The sequence below is a fragment of the Equus asinus genome, chromosome 4 (assembly GCF_041296235.1).
Source record: "Equus asinus isolate D_3611 breed Donkey chromosome 4, EquAss-T2T_v2, whole genome shotgun sequence".
NCBI lineage: Eukaryota > Metazoa > Chordata > Mammalia > Perissodactyla > Equidae > Equus > Equus asinus.
In genome coordinates, this window is record NC_091793.1 from 127,474,202 (window position 1) to 127,492,515 (window position 18,314).

General features: G+C 39.9%; 1 protein-coding gene across 1 annotated transcript in view; it reads right to left on the bottom strand.

Moving 5' to 3' along the window:
• The window catches only part of STAT4 (signal transducer and activator of transcription 4), a 94,437-nt gene extending 83,056 nt beyond the window's left edge, over positions 1 to 11,381 (bottom strand). Inside the window, exons 1-3 of the mRNA XM_014837545.3 lie at positions 11,242 to 11,381; positions 8,628 to 8,756; positions 6,948 to 7,092 (exon numbers count right to left, since the gene is read on the bottom strand). Of these exons, the coding sequence (XP_014693031.1) occupies positions 6,948 to 7,092; positions 8,628 to 8,755 (273 nt within the window). The 5' untranslated portion in view covers position 8,756; positions 11,242 to 11,381. The remainder of the gene's footprint in view (positions 1 to 6,947; positions 7,093 to 8,627; positions 8,757 to 11,241) is intronic.
• Between the last annotated feature and the right edge of the window lie 6,933 nt (positions 11,382 to 18,314).

An 18,314-nucleotide genomic window follows, 5' to 3' on the forward strand; every position in this document is an offset into this window, starting at 1 on the left:
TTTTCTGTGAGCCTAGAACTGCTCTGAAAAATAGATTCTCTTGGTTTAAAAAAAAAAAGTCCAAGAACAGGGCAAAGTATTCTTGAAATATCTGGGGCAGATTTTTTTTTTAAGCAAATCCTAACATAGCCCTTACCACGTGCTTTACAATTTGTCAATGCTCCTAACATCCCTATGGGGTAGGTACCAGTGTGATTCTGCTCACACTGCTGAGGAGACTGAAGCCAGAGAGCGTAAATATCTTTCCCTGGGCCACACAGCAAGTAAGTCACAGAGCCAGGGTTCAACCTGATGCAGTCCTTGCTTCTGGTCTTGACCTAAGGCTGCCTCCTCTTGAAGGGCTTAAGGCCAGCTGGACATCAGCATTCACGGCTTCCCACCTTGGGGCTTGCTGGTAGTCCTGGTCAGTGGTTTTGTTTAATTTGTCTTTTATAACAAGTAGTTATAAATAGCAAATTAGAATATTGAAACTGGAAACCTCAGTTGCTCTGTAAAGAACTGAAATAAATCTACCTTATATCTGCTTAGTTCCTCTGGTACTTTATTATTTGCTTTTTTTTTTTTTTTTTTTTGCTATAGTAGTTAAAATGGATTGTATTTAAAGTCCCAGAGGATGAAAATGTTGAAACTAAATAAGCATAGTATCAATAGTTTTTTGACAGCCGGTCATTTCTTTTTTCTTCTTCTTGGGAAGGGGCATCTTGTTTTACCATAAAAACTTGTCTTAAGCCTCAATAAATTTAAGAAGATTAAAACCATATCAAGCATCTTTTCCAACCATAATGCTATGAAGCTAGAAATTAACTACAAGGAAAAAGATGGGAAACTGACAAATAGGTGGAGACTAAACATCATACTACTGAACAATCAATGGATTATTGAATAAATTAAAGGAGAAATCAAAAAATATGTGGAGACAAATGAAAATGAAAATATACCATATCAACTCATATGGGATGCTGCAAAGGCAGTCCTAAGAGGGAAATTCATAGCACTACAGGCCCACCTTAATAAACAAGAAAAATTTCAAATAACCAATCTTAAACTACACTTAACAGAACTGGAAAAAGAACAAACAAAGCCCAAAGTCATCAGAAGGAGGGAAATAATAAAAATTAGAGCAGAAATAAATGAAATTGAAACAAACAAACAAACAAAAAACAATAGAAAGGATCAATGAAACTAAGAGCTGGTTCTTTGAGAAGATAAACAAAATTGACAAATCCTTAGCCAGACTCACTGAAAAGAGAGAAGTCTCAAAGAAATAAAATTAGAAATGAAGGAGGAGAAATTACAATGTATACCACGGAAACACAAAAGATTATAAGAGAATATATGAAAAGCTATATGCCAACAAACTGGACAATCCAGAAGAAATGGATAAATTCTTAGAGTCATTCAACCTCCTAAAAGTGAATCAAGAAGAAACAGAGAATCCGAATAGACCAATCACAAGTAAAGAGGTTGAAACAGTAATTAAAAACCTCTCAAAAAATAAAAGTCCAGGACCAGTTGGCTTCTCTGGAGAATTCTACCAAACATTCAAAGAAAATTTAATACCTATCCTTCTCAAACTATTCCAAAAATATTGAAGAAGATGGAACATTTCCTAACACATCTTACGAGGCCAACATCACCCTGATCCCAAAGCCAGATAAGGACAACACAAAGAAGGAAAATTAGAGGCCAATATCGCTGATGAACATAGACGCAAAAATCCTCAACAAAATTAGGCAAACTGAGAACAAGACTATATTAAAAGGACCATATATATACCATGATCACGTGGGATTTATACCAGGGACTCACAGATGGTTCAACATCTGCAAATCAATCAATGTGATACACCACATTAACAAAACGAGGAATAAAAACCACATCTCAATAGGCACAGAGAAAGCATTTGACAAGATCCAACATCCATTTATGATAAAAACTTTGATAAAAACTTTCAATAAAATGGGTATAGAAGGAAAGTACCTCAACATAATAAAGGCCTTATATGACAAATCCACAGCCAACATGGTATTCAACAGGGAAAAACTGAAAGCCATTCCTCTGAGAACAGGAACAAGACAAGGGTGCCCACTCTCACCACTTGTATTCAATACAGTACTGGAGGTTTTGGTCAGAGCAGTTAGGCAAGAAAAAGAAATAAAAGGAATCCAAATTGGCAATGAAGAAGTGAAACTCTTGCTATTTGCAGACAACATGACTTTATATATAGAAAACCCTAAAGAATCCATCAGAAAACTATTAGAAATAATCAGCAACTACGGCAAAGTTGCAGGGTACAAAATCAACTTACAAAAATCAGTTGTATTTTTATACTCTAACAACGAACTAACAGAAGGAGAACTCAAGAACACAATCTCATTTACAATTGCAACAAAAAGAATAAATAAAATATCTAGGAATAAATTTAACCAAGGAGGTGGAAGACCTATACAATGAGAACTATAAGATGTTATTGAAAGAAATTGATGATGACATAAAGAAATGGAAAGATATTCCATGCACATGGCTTAGAAGAATAAACATAGTTAAAATGTCCATACTACCCAAAGCAATCTACAGATTCAATGCAACCCCAATCAGAATACCAATGACATTCTTCATGGAAATAGAATAAAGAATCCTAAAATTCATATGGGGCAACGAAAGACTCCAAATAGCTAAAGCAATCCTGAGAAAAAAGAACAAAGCTGGAGGCATCACAATCCCTGACTTCAAAATATACTAGAAAGCCACAGTAATAAAAACAGCATGGTACTGGTACAAAGTCAGACACACAGATCAACAGAACAGAATTAAAAGCCCAGAAATAAAACCACACATCTATGGACAGCTGATCTCTGACAAAGGAGTTAAGAACATACAACGGAGAAAGGAAAGTCTCTTCAGTAAATGGTGTTGGGAAAACTGGACAACCACTTGCAAAAAAATGAAAGTAGAGCATTATCTTTCACCATACACAAAAATCAGCTTATAATGTATTAAAAACTTGAAGATAAGACGTGAAACCATAAAACTCCTAAAAGAAAATATAGGCAGTACACTCTTTGACATTGATCTTAGAAGGATCTTTCTAATACCGCGTCTACTCGGGCAAGGGAAACAAAAGAAAAAATAAATAAATGGGACTTCATCAGACTAAATACCTACTGCAAGACAAAGGAAACCAGGAACAAAACAAAAAGACAACCCACCAACTGGGAGAAAATATTTGCAAATCATATATCTGACAAGAGGTTAATCTCCAAAATATATTAAGAACTCACACAAATCAACAACAACAAAAAAACAATCAAAAAATGGGCAGAGGAGGGGGCCGACCTGGTGGGGCAGCAGTTGGTTGCTCATGTTCCACTTCTTAGCAGCCCCGGGTTTACCGGTTTGGATCCCAGGTGTGGACATGGCACCATTTGGCAAGCCATGCTTTGGTAGGCGTCCCACGTATAGTGTAGAGGAAGATGGGCACCGATGTTAGCTCAGGACCAGGCTTCCTCAGCAAAAAAGGGAGGATTGGCAGTAGTTAGCTCAGAGCTAATCTTCCTCAAAAAAAAAAAAAAAATGGGCAGAGGATATGAATAGACATTTTTCCAAGGAAGATATATAGAAGGGCAACAGACACATGAAAAGATGTTCAACATTACTAGTCATCCGGGAAATGCAAATCAAAACTACAGTGAGCTATCACCTACACCTGTTAGAATGGCTATAATCACCAAGACAAAAAATCGCTAATGTTGGAGAGGATGTGGAGAGAAGGGAACCCTCATAGACCACTGGTGCAGCCACTATGGAAAACAGTATGGAGACTTCTCAAAAAGCTAAAAATAGAAATACCATATGACCAAGCTATCCCATTACTGGATATTTATCAAGAATTCAAAGAGACTTATGCACCCTTATGTTCATTGCGGCATTATTCACAATAGCCAAGATGTGGAAGCAACCCAAGTGCCCATTGGCTGATGAATGGATAAAGAAGATGTTGTATATATATATACTATGGAATACTACTCAGCCATAAAAAGAAAAAATCGTCCTATTTGCAACAAGATGGATGGATCTTGAGGGTATGATGTTAAGCGAAATAAGCCAGACAGAGAATGACAAACACCTCATGATTTCACTCATGTGGAAGATAAACAAACACATAGACAAAGAGAACAGATTAGTGGTTACTAGAGGGGAAGGGGCTTGGGGAGTGGGCATAAGGGGTAAAGGGGCACTTATGTATGGTGACGGACTAATAAAAATGTACAACTGAAATTTCACAATGTTATAAACTATTATGACCTCAGTAAAAAGAAGTAAAAACAAAACCATGGGAATATGATAGATTAAAAAGAAACATAAAATGCAGGTTTGTTTAGATGTAAAACCATAGTTGACGATGTTCTTTATTGCTATTTTCTATTGTGTTATGAATTAATACAAATATCCAATAAGTATAGTTTATAAAATGAAGAAAAGAGCAAGTGTTTTTGTCCATTCAAAATATCTTAACCAACCAGTTTCTTGAGTTCCTCATTTGTAGAAGACCCACACTGGGTACCGGAGGCAGGAGGGGGCTTGCAAAAGGAGGTCAGGCTTTTCCCTTCAGGGAGCCTCAGGCCTGCTCGGACACGTCCAACCCAGAGGAGATGCTGGTTATCTCGTAACCAGTGCTCCGTGAAGGATGAGAACAAGGCTAGAGCATATGTGAAGGTTTCCTTGCTGCACTGGGACCTCCACTGGTTCTCCAGGGATGGGTGGGAACTCGACTGAAGGAAGAGGGACCACGGAGCATTCCTGGCCATAAGACAGTCACGGATAAAGGCTCAGAGTCATTCAAGAGTGAGCTTGGTGTGTTTGGGAACAAGGACTAGATCTGTTTTTATGCGACAGGGATGTTGAGCTTGGAGCAGTTTGTTGGGAAAGACCTAGAGAGGCAAGATGCTGGAGGGCCAGTGACATAAGCAGAAGAGTCACTGTGTGTTTGAGCTGAAATGTCACTGGGAGTTACTGCGGGTTCTTGAGCTCCCTCACAATCTTATCCCCACCGGGAAAAAAGATGGGCTGAACGCTTACCCTCGTTTATACTGAGAAGATCCCCCTATTTTCTCTGCCAACAACAAGCACCATTTATTGAAAGTCTATTTTTTGCCAGAATAAAAACTCTTCCTTACAATCCAAAAAGGTAAATAATAATCATTCTCATTTACACGAAAAGATATGGGAATTCAGAGAGATTAAGGGACTTGCCCAAGGCCACATTATTGAGAGTCAGAATTTCTAAAGACCATGCCATCATTCATTTTACCCATCTGTGTCCTTCTAGCAAAGTGACCTGGAGAACTTTTTCTGTAGGATCTTTAGGTTAGGGGTCAGTAAACTTTCCTGTAAAGGGCCAGATAAGCATGCTTCATACACACACACAATACACACACACACATTTTTATTTTAGACTTTGGGGGCCATACACTCTCTGTCACAGCTACTCAACTGTGCCATCACAATGCAAAAGCAGCCACATTCAATACATAAACGAATGAGCATGGCTATGTTCCACCAAAATACAGACATTTGAATTTCACATAATTTTCACGTCACAAACTTTTCAAATGTATTTTATTTTTATTCTTTTTCAACCATTAAAAATGTAAAAACCATTCTTAGTCATGGGCCATACAAAAAAAGGCAGTGACCACCTTGGACTTGTGGGTAGCAGTATGCCAACCCCTGTTTGAGGCTTATTGATTAGGGCACTAAGCTAATGAAGCCAAGGTTAAATGTCTTATCTCTGTAAGAGACAGTTTGCTTTATGCTGTGAAAAATCCTGTTTTGTTGGCAACAAGCTATTTTCCTACCCTGGCCAAGTGTCTTGCAAATTCGTAGGGTATTACAAGGGCAAAGATGGCTCAGTGCAATCTAAACAACAACAGGAAAAAAATTAATATGTATGTTCCTCTCACACATAGTTAGTAACTTCAAGGACATATCTATTATAGTCTAGGTAAAATATTCTAAAAATGTATGCATTGTAAGGCTGGGATTCTAAGAATGCCTCACTGACAAATGGCATATGCACTTTTCAGGTTATCTAATATGCTGTATAGGCACCCAGTGAATATGACAGCAGTCCATCTTCAGAGTTTGTGCTGCTAGCACCTCTGGGCTTAGCTCCATATTAGCCTGCCCTTAATTCTTTAGATCCCTATTTCACTCCCTTCATTCACTTATCCCTGTAATCAACGAATATTACACATCTTCCACGTGTCCAGCCTTGTGTGGGCACTGGGAATTCAAAGCTGAGTACCAAAGTCCTTGCCTCAAGTAAGCCACATTTTGGGGGAGAAGACAAACACATAGAAACGACACTAATGCAGAATGTACTAAATGCCATGGTACAGATCTGTCGCAGGAGTTGTGCTAACACAGAGAGATGGGCTTTGCCTGGGTGAACCTCTGGAATAGGGCACCAGAGTGCAGCAAAGAACGCTTTGGAAAGAGGTGAGATTGGAACCCAATCCGGAAGGATGCAAACAACCATGATGCTTCTGTCTAGGAATGAGAAGAGTACTAACTCTAAATCCTTAGGTAAGAGCCAAAGGCAAGGAAGGACTGGGGATAGCCATGAAACTCTTATCTTTCAAATCTCCATCCCAGCGCTGTCAGATTTGATCATAACTAGTAAACAGTCACAAGCAAATTACACTTATACTCCCACTTGCAGTGTATTTTAGATTCAAAATTTCATGAAAAACAAACATCGGATAATGAAATAAAATTGAGCACAAAATGTAAAATGGTAAGAGAATTCAGATTTTTCCCTCTTAAATCCGCTTTGAAAATAAGATAAGGGTACATATTTGATCTTTTTCTTTCTTTTTTTTTTTTTTTACTGAATTTAAGACTCATAAATCCAAATATTTTGAAAGAGTAGAACGCATTCTCACCTGAAGGACTTTCCTAATTCTTTTTAGATTGTGTATCAAGAGCAGGTTTTTCTCTTTGGAAACTCGACCTAACTGTTCATCCAGTTGTATTAATAAGTTTTGAAGAAGAATTGTTGCCATGGTTTCATTGTTAGAAGCCGCCTCCCTAAAAAACAAAAGTGTCATTACACAGCAGGAAACAATTTAGTAGAATGTCTACTCTTTTTACCATACTAATTTTAAAGTCATAAATCTATTCCACAGTGATAAGCATTTCAAGGTTTTTAAAAATTAAATTGTACACCTGAAAGTATGCTCAACATCACTAATCATTAGGAAAACGCAAATCAAAACATGGGCTACCTCTTCACACCTATTAGGATGGCTATTAGCAAAAACACTGATAACAAGTGTTGGTGAGGATGTGGAGAAACTGGGACCCTTGTGCATTGCTGGTGGGAGTGGAAAATAGTACAGCCACTGTGGTAATCTGGATTTCCTCAAAATATAATCAGAAATACATACAGCACTTCCACTTCTGGGTAGATACTCAAAAGATTGAAAGCAAGGACTTGGACAGATATTTGCACACCAACATCCATATCAGCTTTATTCACAATAGCTAAAAGGTGGGAACAACTTAAATATTTACTGATGAATGAATAAACAAAATGTGGTATGTACGTACAAAAGAATATTATTTGGCCTTAAAAAGGAAGGAAATTCTGATACACGCTACATGAACAAACCTTTGAAAAGATATCTTAAGTGAAGTGTCAGCCACAAAATGACAAATATTGCCTGATGTATGAAGTACCCAGAGTAGTCAAATTCATAGAGACAGAAAATAGAATGCTGGTTGCCAGGGGCTGGGGAGAAAGAATGACAGGTTAGTGTTTAATGAGTATAGAGTTCTAGTTTGAGAAGATGAAAAAGTTCTGGAGATGGATGATAGTGAAGGTTCCACAACAATGTAACTATACTTAATGCCACTAAACTGTATGCCTACAGATGGTCAAAATGATAAATTTTAGGTGCCAGCCCAGTGGCGTAGTGGTTAAGTTCACGTGCTCTGCTTTGGTGGCCATGGGTTCACTGGTTCAGATCCCAGGTGTGGACCTATGCACTGCTTATCAAGCCATGCTGTGCCAGTGTCCCACATATATAACAGAGGAAGATGGGCACAGATTTTAGCTCAGGGCCAATCTTCCTCAGCAAAAGAGGAGGATTGGCAACAGGTGTTAGCTCAGGGCTAGTCTTCCTCAAAAAAAAGGATATATTTTATCACAATAAAAAAGTTAGATGACTGTTTAAAGCAAAAAAAATTTTTTTAATTGTACAAGGTGAATAGAGCTCTGTTTGCATGTTTGTAAAACATACTGAGAAAAAATATTTATTTACAGAGTCTCTCATAGAGAACTGATATAAACAATAGATTGACTTCTTGGCTTTTTAATATTTAGAAAACAGAAAAAACCAAAGCACTAAAACCATCAAGTTTTCATCTACAAGGGATGAAACCAGAAAGGACCACGATTCTTCTCCTTTGAGGAAGCTTTCCAAATCCTTGAAGAAGATTCTTTACCGGAAAAGAATGCATCTATGAAATCAAAAGTGGCCCACTGAATCAATTCATGTGGACAGAGCATAAAGCATTTGTTCATTAACCTCTAGGAAAAACGCAGTCTTGTTTAATCTTACCAGTCTTGATTTTCAATCCACTGGGCCAAGAGATGTCGAATTTCCATAGGAAAGTTGTCATCGTAGAATTGATCTACTTGCTCCAAAAATTTGATTTCTAACTGTTGGACCTGATTCCACTGAGACATGCTATAAAAGAAGAGGTAAAATTAGAGTTCAAAAATAATGTTAATTAATGACTGTGATATATGTTTTCCTTTTTTTTCTCAGATTTCAAACAGGCAATGTTGTCCATTAGTTAACTAACTGGAGAAAAATTTCTCTACTAATAGTCACTCAATTAAAGGAAACAGAAAAGAGAAAAATGCTTTCAATCCAAAGATAAAGCAATTCTCCGCTTCTTCCTAAGTCATCCCTAGTGAAGGAAGCAGGATTCTTTCTCTGCCCCTAAACCACTCCTCCTTTGCTCTCACAGGAACTCCTGTTTCCTCTTCTCCAGAAAGCTTTCACTCCCCCACAACCCCCTTCACCCCACCCCCACCTGTCTACACAAAGTTGTGTTCTCAAGGCTCCTTTCCTATGCCCTGCTCCCTCTAGACTAGACTTTGAGCAACTTGAAGGCAAATAACACACTCAACTATACCTCCTAAGACCCTTGAAAGACTTTATTTGTGAGGAACACCCAATAAAAGCTTCTTTTATATGGACCTGCCCAATGCTTTTTTCTTTATTTCAGATTTGTCTCGTCTGTCTAGTCTGATTTGGTCTTAGCTTTATGAGGAGTTTCCTGTATGTTCTTTGTGGGCTCTACTTCTTTAGTTCAGAATATCTCTGAACCAATAAACATTTCTAGTTCCCTCTGTGAAGACCCACTATGGCTGGGCAAAGCTTTTAAGGTCTACTTTGAACTAGTCTCTGATGTGTATCTGACGGTGGTTAAACCCTCAGTTACTTAAGGAGGAAGAAACCACACTTGATACATATTTGGCAGCCTGTCATAAAACAAAACTGCGTGTTTCCCCCCACAGAACCCCACTCTGGCCAATTTAGAAGCTTTAGACATATTTCCTAATTCAGGGAAATTAATATGACGTCTCCTCAAGGTTACAGTATTTTACTTTTCCCAAAGTCAAATTTTTTATTGTTTTGTCAGCAATTCTAGCTCAAAGAAAAACTTTTACATGATTAATCCCCATAGTATTTCAATCTCCCTCAGAAGTCAGTAAAGATTTCCTATCGCTTACAGAACATCATGATAACAAAGTTCATATATTTCATCCGCATACTCCTCAGGTTTCAAATGGACTATTTTGGGGTAACTTTTCCCTCATCTGAATGTATAGAAGAAGATTATTGCCAATGTTTTGCTAAAAAAAAGCAACTGGGAAAAGAAAGACTGTTTCATTTTCATATCATTTTATAGTCCTGAAGACCTTTACACATACCATCCTAGGCATATTGTGAGTCCTTGGTATGTGCGTGTGAAGTGAAGAATGAGTGGCCCTCCTGAGGTTTTGTGAATACGGCAGGTGGACAGTATTACCTAACTCTAAAAACGAAAAAAAAATCTGAGGAACAAATAGGCGAAATGACTCCTGCCCAAGATGTGAAGCCTAAGGCTCGACCTGAGGCCTCCTGACGCCAGATGCAGTTGTTTTTCCAGATGCTGGGTGTATATATATTCCACACAAAACTGGCACATTTGTGCCCATGCTGCTATTGGCATTGTCTTACTATATCCTATCAATTTATTCTTGTTAATGACAAGAGAGAACATGAGCCAAAAATAGCTTTACAATTACAATTGCTACTATGTGTTGTTAAATCCTTGCGACAATTTGGATGCAAACCTGTTTGCTAACTAAGAGTCAGCTGGACTGCACCCATCTGAAAGTTAGATAGATGACTACAAGGAGAGGAGTCCATCTTCCAGAGAGTTGAACTCAAGTCTGAAAAAGGGAACGAGACGGTATATAGTCCTAGGATATTCCTCTCTGTTGCAGCCTCTAGAAATGTCTTTAGACATCCAGCAGTACGCTTCATTGCTTTCACTCTCTAGCGGTTAATTCTCCCATCCCAAGAAAACTACAGCACACTTTTTTCGAAAACGGAGCGCCTGACTGACTATTCTCTTTGAATGCCTGGCCCTAGAAGATCTATATAAAAGGGGGTTTTGTCCCACTGTCTGGGAGCTAACGGTGCCGCGCTGGCTCTGTGACTCGTGGAGCTTGTATAGGAAATGGCCTGCCCTAAACCATCGCTCGCTCTCATCAAAGCCACAATCACCGGCTGCCCTCGCTGCGGGCTTTTTTCTGAAACCCAGGCGTGCAATCTAACGTCAGACATCATAGCTCAGGGAAGCTAAGAAAGTGAAGAGGGGCTCACTTTCAGCACTTCGCGAGGACACACCTCCGCAGCAGCCACAAGCGTCCCACCCACCGTTCAGATTCCCCGGGCAGAGCGCGAGTCTCCGCCGAGAGACCTGCGCCAGAGCGCATCTTGAATCATGGAGTCCGACGCTTCTTTTTGAAATTGCCCATCCTCAAACAAGTTAAAAAGAAGGAACTGTCAAAACACCGAGAGAAAAGCACAGCCTCAACAGCATCCTGCATAAGCATTTCCTGGCCGGTGCTCTGCCGGAGAAGCAACACGAAGTTGTGGTCTGCCTACTTACCCGGTTCTCTCAGCCCAGGGCCCAGGCGGCGCTCAAGTCCAAAGGCAGAATCGCCCTTCACAGTCCCCAGGACAATGCCGCTGACGCCATCGTCAGTAGGGGATTTGCATTTCTCCTCCCACTTGAGGCTTTCCTGTGCGTCAGTGTCAGAGTCTCTGGGACTTTACTTGGGTCGGTTCCCACCCACTCTCTATTCTAGAAATGCTAAAGAGCAGAAACAGTCAGGCCGAAGCCCCTTTGCAGGGCGCCCTCTCCTCTCGTCCCCACCCGCCAACTGCAGGTGGCCCAAGGAGGTCGGGAGGAGGTGGGCGGGTCGGGGCTGCACGCGTTAGTTTTCTGCAGGGGTTTCCCCAGAGGTTCTGAGAGGCCCCTGCACACTTACTTGCCTGCAGCTAAATTCCCGGCTTCCTCCTTCAGACACCACTCACCACAGCGAGCCAGCCCCTGGAATGGAAGGGGTGGGTAGCCAGGATAAAAACACCCAACTCATAGACCCCACTGCGGTCCGATTCCAGCAGGGTCTGCTCAAAGGGAGGAAGCCAACTTCAGCCAAAGGTTCAGGCTAGGTCCTGGGCGGGCCGCTGAAGCCTGTCCTTACTGGCCCAGCATCCTCCTTCCCTCCCCAGTAGCCCTGTACCTGGTTGCTAAGGTATGCTCCTCTCCCTTTGTGACATGGGCCTGTTCTAGAATCCCCAAGCGGGAGGGAGCCTTGGTCTCATGTGGTTCTGACTCCTCTTTCCTATTTGAAGGGACTGAGGCCCAGAGTGACTCAGTGAGGAGCTGAGGAGCCTGGATAAGAGTCCTGGTTTCTCAGCTCCCTCCTTAGTGGCCTTTTCATTTTATCTCCTCAGAGCTAGATGTTAACCCCCTGGTACACAGTAGGAGCTCCATAAATATTCAAGAAAATAAAGTCAAAAATAAAGGGAGTTCGACAGAAAGAGGTAGACAGAATGACTCAATCTGCGTATGCACATGCCTAGAGCAATAAACCACAATGAAAGCCTGCTTCCCCAATGTTCTGACCAGCCACCACAGAGCTGCCCCTTGGCACACTCCTCCTCTCGCAGGTGGCATTATTATCCTAGGCTTGCATTTACCACCCTCTGCCTCCCTCGCAAAAAATAAGTCAATCAACCCCAAAGTCACTCTGACATCCCTCAAGATTCACTGGTCTGATTGGCCTGGTCCTGGCTGCTCGCCCATCGGGCACTTTCTGAGAGCTGACACCACTCTGTCTCCACGTGAAGACTGTGTCTAATTCAGACTATTCCATAAGCTACGGGGAAAAGTCCAATTTTCTTCTGAGGAAGTGGTCACTGCCTATAGGAAAAAGTCCAAGTTCTTGGCACTCAAAGTTCTGCACAATTTGGTCCTAACATATCCAGGAAACTTCTGTTCCCTGCAGGAGCCCATGATCTGACGCAGACCCGTCTCCTCTGCTCCCTGAATTAACCTCTCGTATGTTACTGTTGATGCTCCCCTCATCTGCAATTTCCTCCCCCAACTTGTCTGCTTATTGAAATCCTATCCTTCTCGGGGAAGACTTCACCGATGGCCCCAACCACAGCAACTTTTCCCTGCTCTGAATTCCCATCAGACTTCCCGTCCAAACTAGTGCTGTCCGAGAGAAAGAAAATGCAAGCCACGTGTGTTTACATTTTCTAGCAGCCATATTAAAGGAGGAAAAGGAGCAAATGAAATTAATTTCAATACTATCAATCACCCAATATAAACAGAATATTGACATTTCAGCATAAAATCAATATAAGAAGTTATTAATGAGATACTTCGCATTCCTCAGTTCGTGTTAAATCTCTGAAATCTGGTGTGTCTTTGGCACTTTCAAGACATCTCAGTTTGGACTAGCCACATTTCAAGGGTTTAAAAGCCACAAGTGGCTAGTGGCTACCCTATTGGACAGCAGCGACCCAGACCACTCGCTTAGCAGTTTTCTCTTTCTGCCTTGTAGTGTTAGTCTCACAGCTTTTGCACGTCTTTATCATCATTGGGGTCAACTGCTGAGTGCCTGCTATGCAAGCAGACACTTTGTCCCCTTCTTCCTTTGAAGAACTTCACCTTGGGTCTCCCCCAACGGTTCTCAAACTGTTTGGTCTCATGACACATTTATAGTCTTAAAAATTGTTGACAACCCCAGAGAATTTTTGCATATTACTACCCTGTATTAAATTTGTATTTACTGTACTAAAAAATCAAAGCTGAGAAAAAACTTAAAATATGTGCTCTTGTAAAGTTACAATCCTAAACCCACTATGTGTTAAAATAAACATCTTTTATGAAAAACAAAGTATATTTTCCAACACAAAAGAAAAATAGTGAGAAGAGTGGCATTGATTTACATTTTTGAAAATCTCTTTAATGTCTGGCTTGAGAGAGGACAGCTGGATTCTTACATCTGCTTCTGTCATTGACCTGTTGCAAAATATTATTTTAATTGAAGTATTTGAAGAAAATCTAGATTCACGTGGATATGTAATTGGAAAAGGGAAGAGCATTTTAATAACCTTTCAGATAATGCGGATATCCTTCTTTGATACCACATCAAAACTCAACAAGTGGTGGTTTGTTAAAGGTTGTTTACACTGTAGAATATGAAACCGTATCAGCAAACTTTACACGTGCTGTTACCAAATCCGTTGGTATGGTAAATATCATACAAGATACAAAATCAATACAAAATACCTTGTATTTTGAGTGAAACTTTTATACATGCATGGTTTCGTGATATCACATATTGGTCATTTGGAAAATATTGGTCCACTGAATTATGCAGATCTTGCAAATGCTGACACACTTCATCATACAATATGAAAAACATCACATTAGTTAATATCACCACTGATCTCATTAGAAAAGTATGTCACGTATTAGGAAATTGTTAAGCTCATAGTGAGGATACAAGTTTTCCAAATTCTAATTTTGTTTGAAAGCTCTGGTTTCATCATTAGGACCGAATATTGCCAGTTGTTTTCCTTGAAGAGACGGGCTCACTTTGTTCATTTTCAGGAAAATGTCTTCCAGAACCCAAGTCTGAATAATCATAGTTTGTCAGTCGTGCTTTCAAGTAAAAATGGTGTTCTGTGAAAAAAAGTGGCCAATGCCATGGGCAACTCAATCACACAAGTGCTTTTCCTTGAGATGTTCATCATACGTTAATATGTGTACTGCCCATTTAATCACACGGAACATTGGGAAAACATGTATCAAGGGCTGAGATTTAAGAAGATTAATTTTCCTGCTTCATTGAAAACATTCTTAAGTCAAACTGGCATTTAAAAAGTTTTAAGTGTGCGGTGGTGAAGAATACAACAACTGCTAGGGTAACTTGGCCTCACCGCCTTGGCTTATGTTAAGGCACCAACATTACCCACCGTTGCTTTGGTACCACCAATGCAAACGTCAACAGAGTGACAAAGCAAAACAGTATTTTATAAAAATAATTTTAACTTTTCAGACTCTCTCATCCAAGCTTCCCCTCTTATGTGTCCCAAGGGAACTGAGTGAGTTGTAGTTGGATGCTGGACAGACAGAACACATATGTACGCAAGATACATTGAATTCTGTGGTAGCATAGGCCGGTACCAAATGAGAGGGAGAGCAAGGATTATGGGGCAAGACAGTCAGCTGTGGGTCTTACCAGCTCATCTGTGTGCACGTCTTTCAAGCTCCATCAGACTAGGGACAATGTCTTGTTCAAAGGACTTGATGTCTTGTTAGTGTTCTCAAGTCCAGTTCCCAGTGACAGTGCTCCCTCTACTGCCACCTCAGAAGCATTGCAGTTTACAAAGCAGCGTTCTTTCCAACAACAGCACCTTTTCAGCTCTAACTCCCTGCCAGACGAGGTGCTGAGGACTTTGCACGCATTGTTTGACCTAATCCTCACGAGACGCCATAGGACTGAGTATCATTCTGATCTCCCATCGACAGAGAGAAGACCAGGTGTGATGAGGCCAGAGGACCTGGTCAATGCTAATCAGCTCATGAGGGGGAGATCCAGGGCTCACGCTCAGCACCGTGTGACTCCAGAAACAACGTTTGTAACCGTTGGCTTTACTAAAAATCTTATTTACTCTTATAAGAAAAGCAATAAATTGCTCAAAGAACTATGGAAGAAGTAAGTTTAAGGATCTAAACACAAATTCCAAAATAGGGAGGCTCATTGCATAGTCTATTGGGTGGAGATGATATATATATTCGGATTCTCCAGCTTTCGCCTGGAGCATATGGACAATTAGCAATACATATATTTAAAAGTCCTCGATGTATCATGATGGTAGACACACTGCCAACAGAGTTCCAAAACATTTAGCAAATTATGTGGTTCTACAGCATCTTGTTTATACTGTACATAAGGTGACTGTTTCTGCTGAGCCACAAATTAGAAAATGAGGTTTGACAGCAGGCTAGTGAGTTGTAGACTCTTCCAAAAAAAAATTTTTGTCTGGTCAGTTAAATAGCCCTTAACCTCCCTATTCTATTTTATATATTTTTCATATGTTGCTCTCTCTCTTTGAACTGAGTATTTAAAGGCTCAGAACTAAGTGATATTGTTCTTTGTGTTTCAGTCTTCAGCTCAGCGCCTGGCATAGAACAGGTATTCAAGAAATGTTTGCTGGGGTTGGCCCCGAGGCTGAGTGGTTAAGTTTGCGTGCTCCACTTCGGCAGCCTAGGGTTCGCTGGTTTTGATCCTGGGCGCATATCTACACACCGCTCATGAAGACAGGCTGTGGCAGCATCCCGCATAGAAGAACTAGAATGACTTACAACTGGGATATACAACTATGTACGGGGGCTTTGGGGAGAGAAAAAAAGAAAGGAAGAAATATTTACTGAACAAGGGGAAGAGCTGGTGGATGGCTCCATCACAGTCTGTCCTGAGAAAGGCTCTTTCTGGTGACTTGCCTTGTCCAGGCCCTTCATTCCCACTAAGGTTGTCACTATGCTTGACAATTATAATAATATTTCACATTTATAGGTTTCTCGTAGTTATGATAATCATATAAATAGATATAATGATTTAATGTCTCTCATTTCTATCCAAACACCGAAGTGAGGCCAGAGAAGGTTAGCTTTCAACTTCTCTCTCTCCTTTTCTCTCTCTCATTCTCTCTTTCTCTCAAATATTTTAGGGAGAGAATTATCTTTGCTTAGGAGAAGACCTTGGTTAAGCTGTTTGGGGTAGTAGGAGAAAGTGAAAAAGATAGCTAAAGGACTCCATTTAAAGACATAAATAGAAATTGGGAGAGTGGAGCAGATAGGAGAGAAAAGAAGAAAGGAAGCAAAAGAGAAAGATACAAAGGCAGTTGAAGAAGGGGAGCAAATGGGGAAAAGAGAAGAAAACGTGGCACAAACTTGCCCCAAAGAGTGGGTCGGTGAAAAGTTTCTAGTGGTGGAGTCTAATGACCCATGTCTAATGATCTGTATCAAGTTATTTTTTGTCTCTGTTGCATACCTCCTCCACCCTCCCAGGCTTCATGAATGACCAATACAGTTTTTTTTGTGGTAATATTGAAGGAAATAAAAGAAAAGAATGTTAAAAAGGATTGTGGTATATCTTTCCATTTATTTACATCTCTGATTTCTTTCATTCATGTTTTGTATACAAATCCTACACATTTGTCTTATATTTGTGCCAAATTACTTCTTTTTTTTGGTCAATAATAAATTTTTTTTGGTGAGGAAGATTGGCCCTGAGCTAACATCTGTGCTAATCTTCCTGTATTTTGTATGTGGGGTGCTGCCACAGGATGGCTTGATGAGCAGTGCCATGTCCGTGCCCAGAATCCAAACCCACGAACCCTGGGCCGTCAAAGCAGAATGTGTGAACTTAACCACTATGTCACTGGGCCAGCCCTATAAGCGGTATTTCTTTATTTTGAATTCTAGCCGTTCATTGCAATTAACTTTTGTAGATTGACATCGTATTCGGTGACTTTGCTAAACTCCCCTATGAGTTCCAGCAGGTATTTTGTAAATTCATGATGATTGCCTGCATTCACAATCATATCATCTGTGAATAAGGACTTCTATTTCTTCCTTTCTAATCTGGAGGCCTGCTATTTCTTTTTCTTACCTTATTATGCCAGTAGGACCTCCAGTGCAATGTTGAACAGGAGTGATGAGAGAGAACATCCTTGCCTCGTTCCTGATCTTGGGAGGAAGGCATTCAGTCTCCCATCAAGTATAATGTTAGCTGTCAGTTTTTCATACATACTGTTTATGAGATTAAGGAAGTTCATTTTTATTCCTAGTATTTTTTTGAGAATTGTTATCATAAATGAGTATGGAATTTTGTCAAATATGGGTTGTTGGGGTTTTTTGCATCTGTGGATGTGACCATATGTTTTTTTCTTGCTTAGTCTGTTAATGTGTTGAATTACATTGATTTTCAAATGTTAAATTAGTCTTGCATTCCTGGAATAAATCCCATTTGTTTGCAATGTAGATTCTTTTGTATATATTGCTGGATTTAATTTGCTGTTGTTTTAAAGGGATTTTCAGCATCTCTTTTCTTGAGAGATATTGGTCTGGAGCTGTCTCTTCTTGTAACCTCTGTGTTTGATTTTGTTATTAGAGTAACGCTGGTCTCAGAATGGGCTGAGAAGTGTCTCCTCCTCTTTGATTTTCTGGAAGGGATTTGAAAGAATTGGTGTTATTTCTTCCTTAAACATTAGAAAGAATTCACCAGTGATGCTATCTCTGCCTGGAGTTTTGTTAGTGGGACATTTTTAAACTAAAAATTCAATTTTTTTATTAGACGTGGGGCTATTCTGGCTACCAGTTTGCTCTTGAGTGAGCCTTGATAGTTTGTATCATTTGAAGAGTTTATCCATTTCACTTAAGTTGTTATATTTATAGGCATAAAGTTGTTCATAATATTCTCTTTTTATTCTTTTAGTATCTGTAGAGTCTGCAGTAATGTCACCTCTCTTAGTCCTATATTGGTAACTTGTGTTTTCTCTCTTTTTTTCGAGGACAATATGACTGGTGAGTTTATCGTTTTTATTGATTTTCTCAAAGAAAAAGTTTTGGCGTCATTGATTATCTCTATTGTT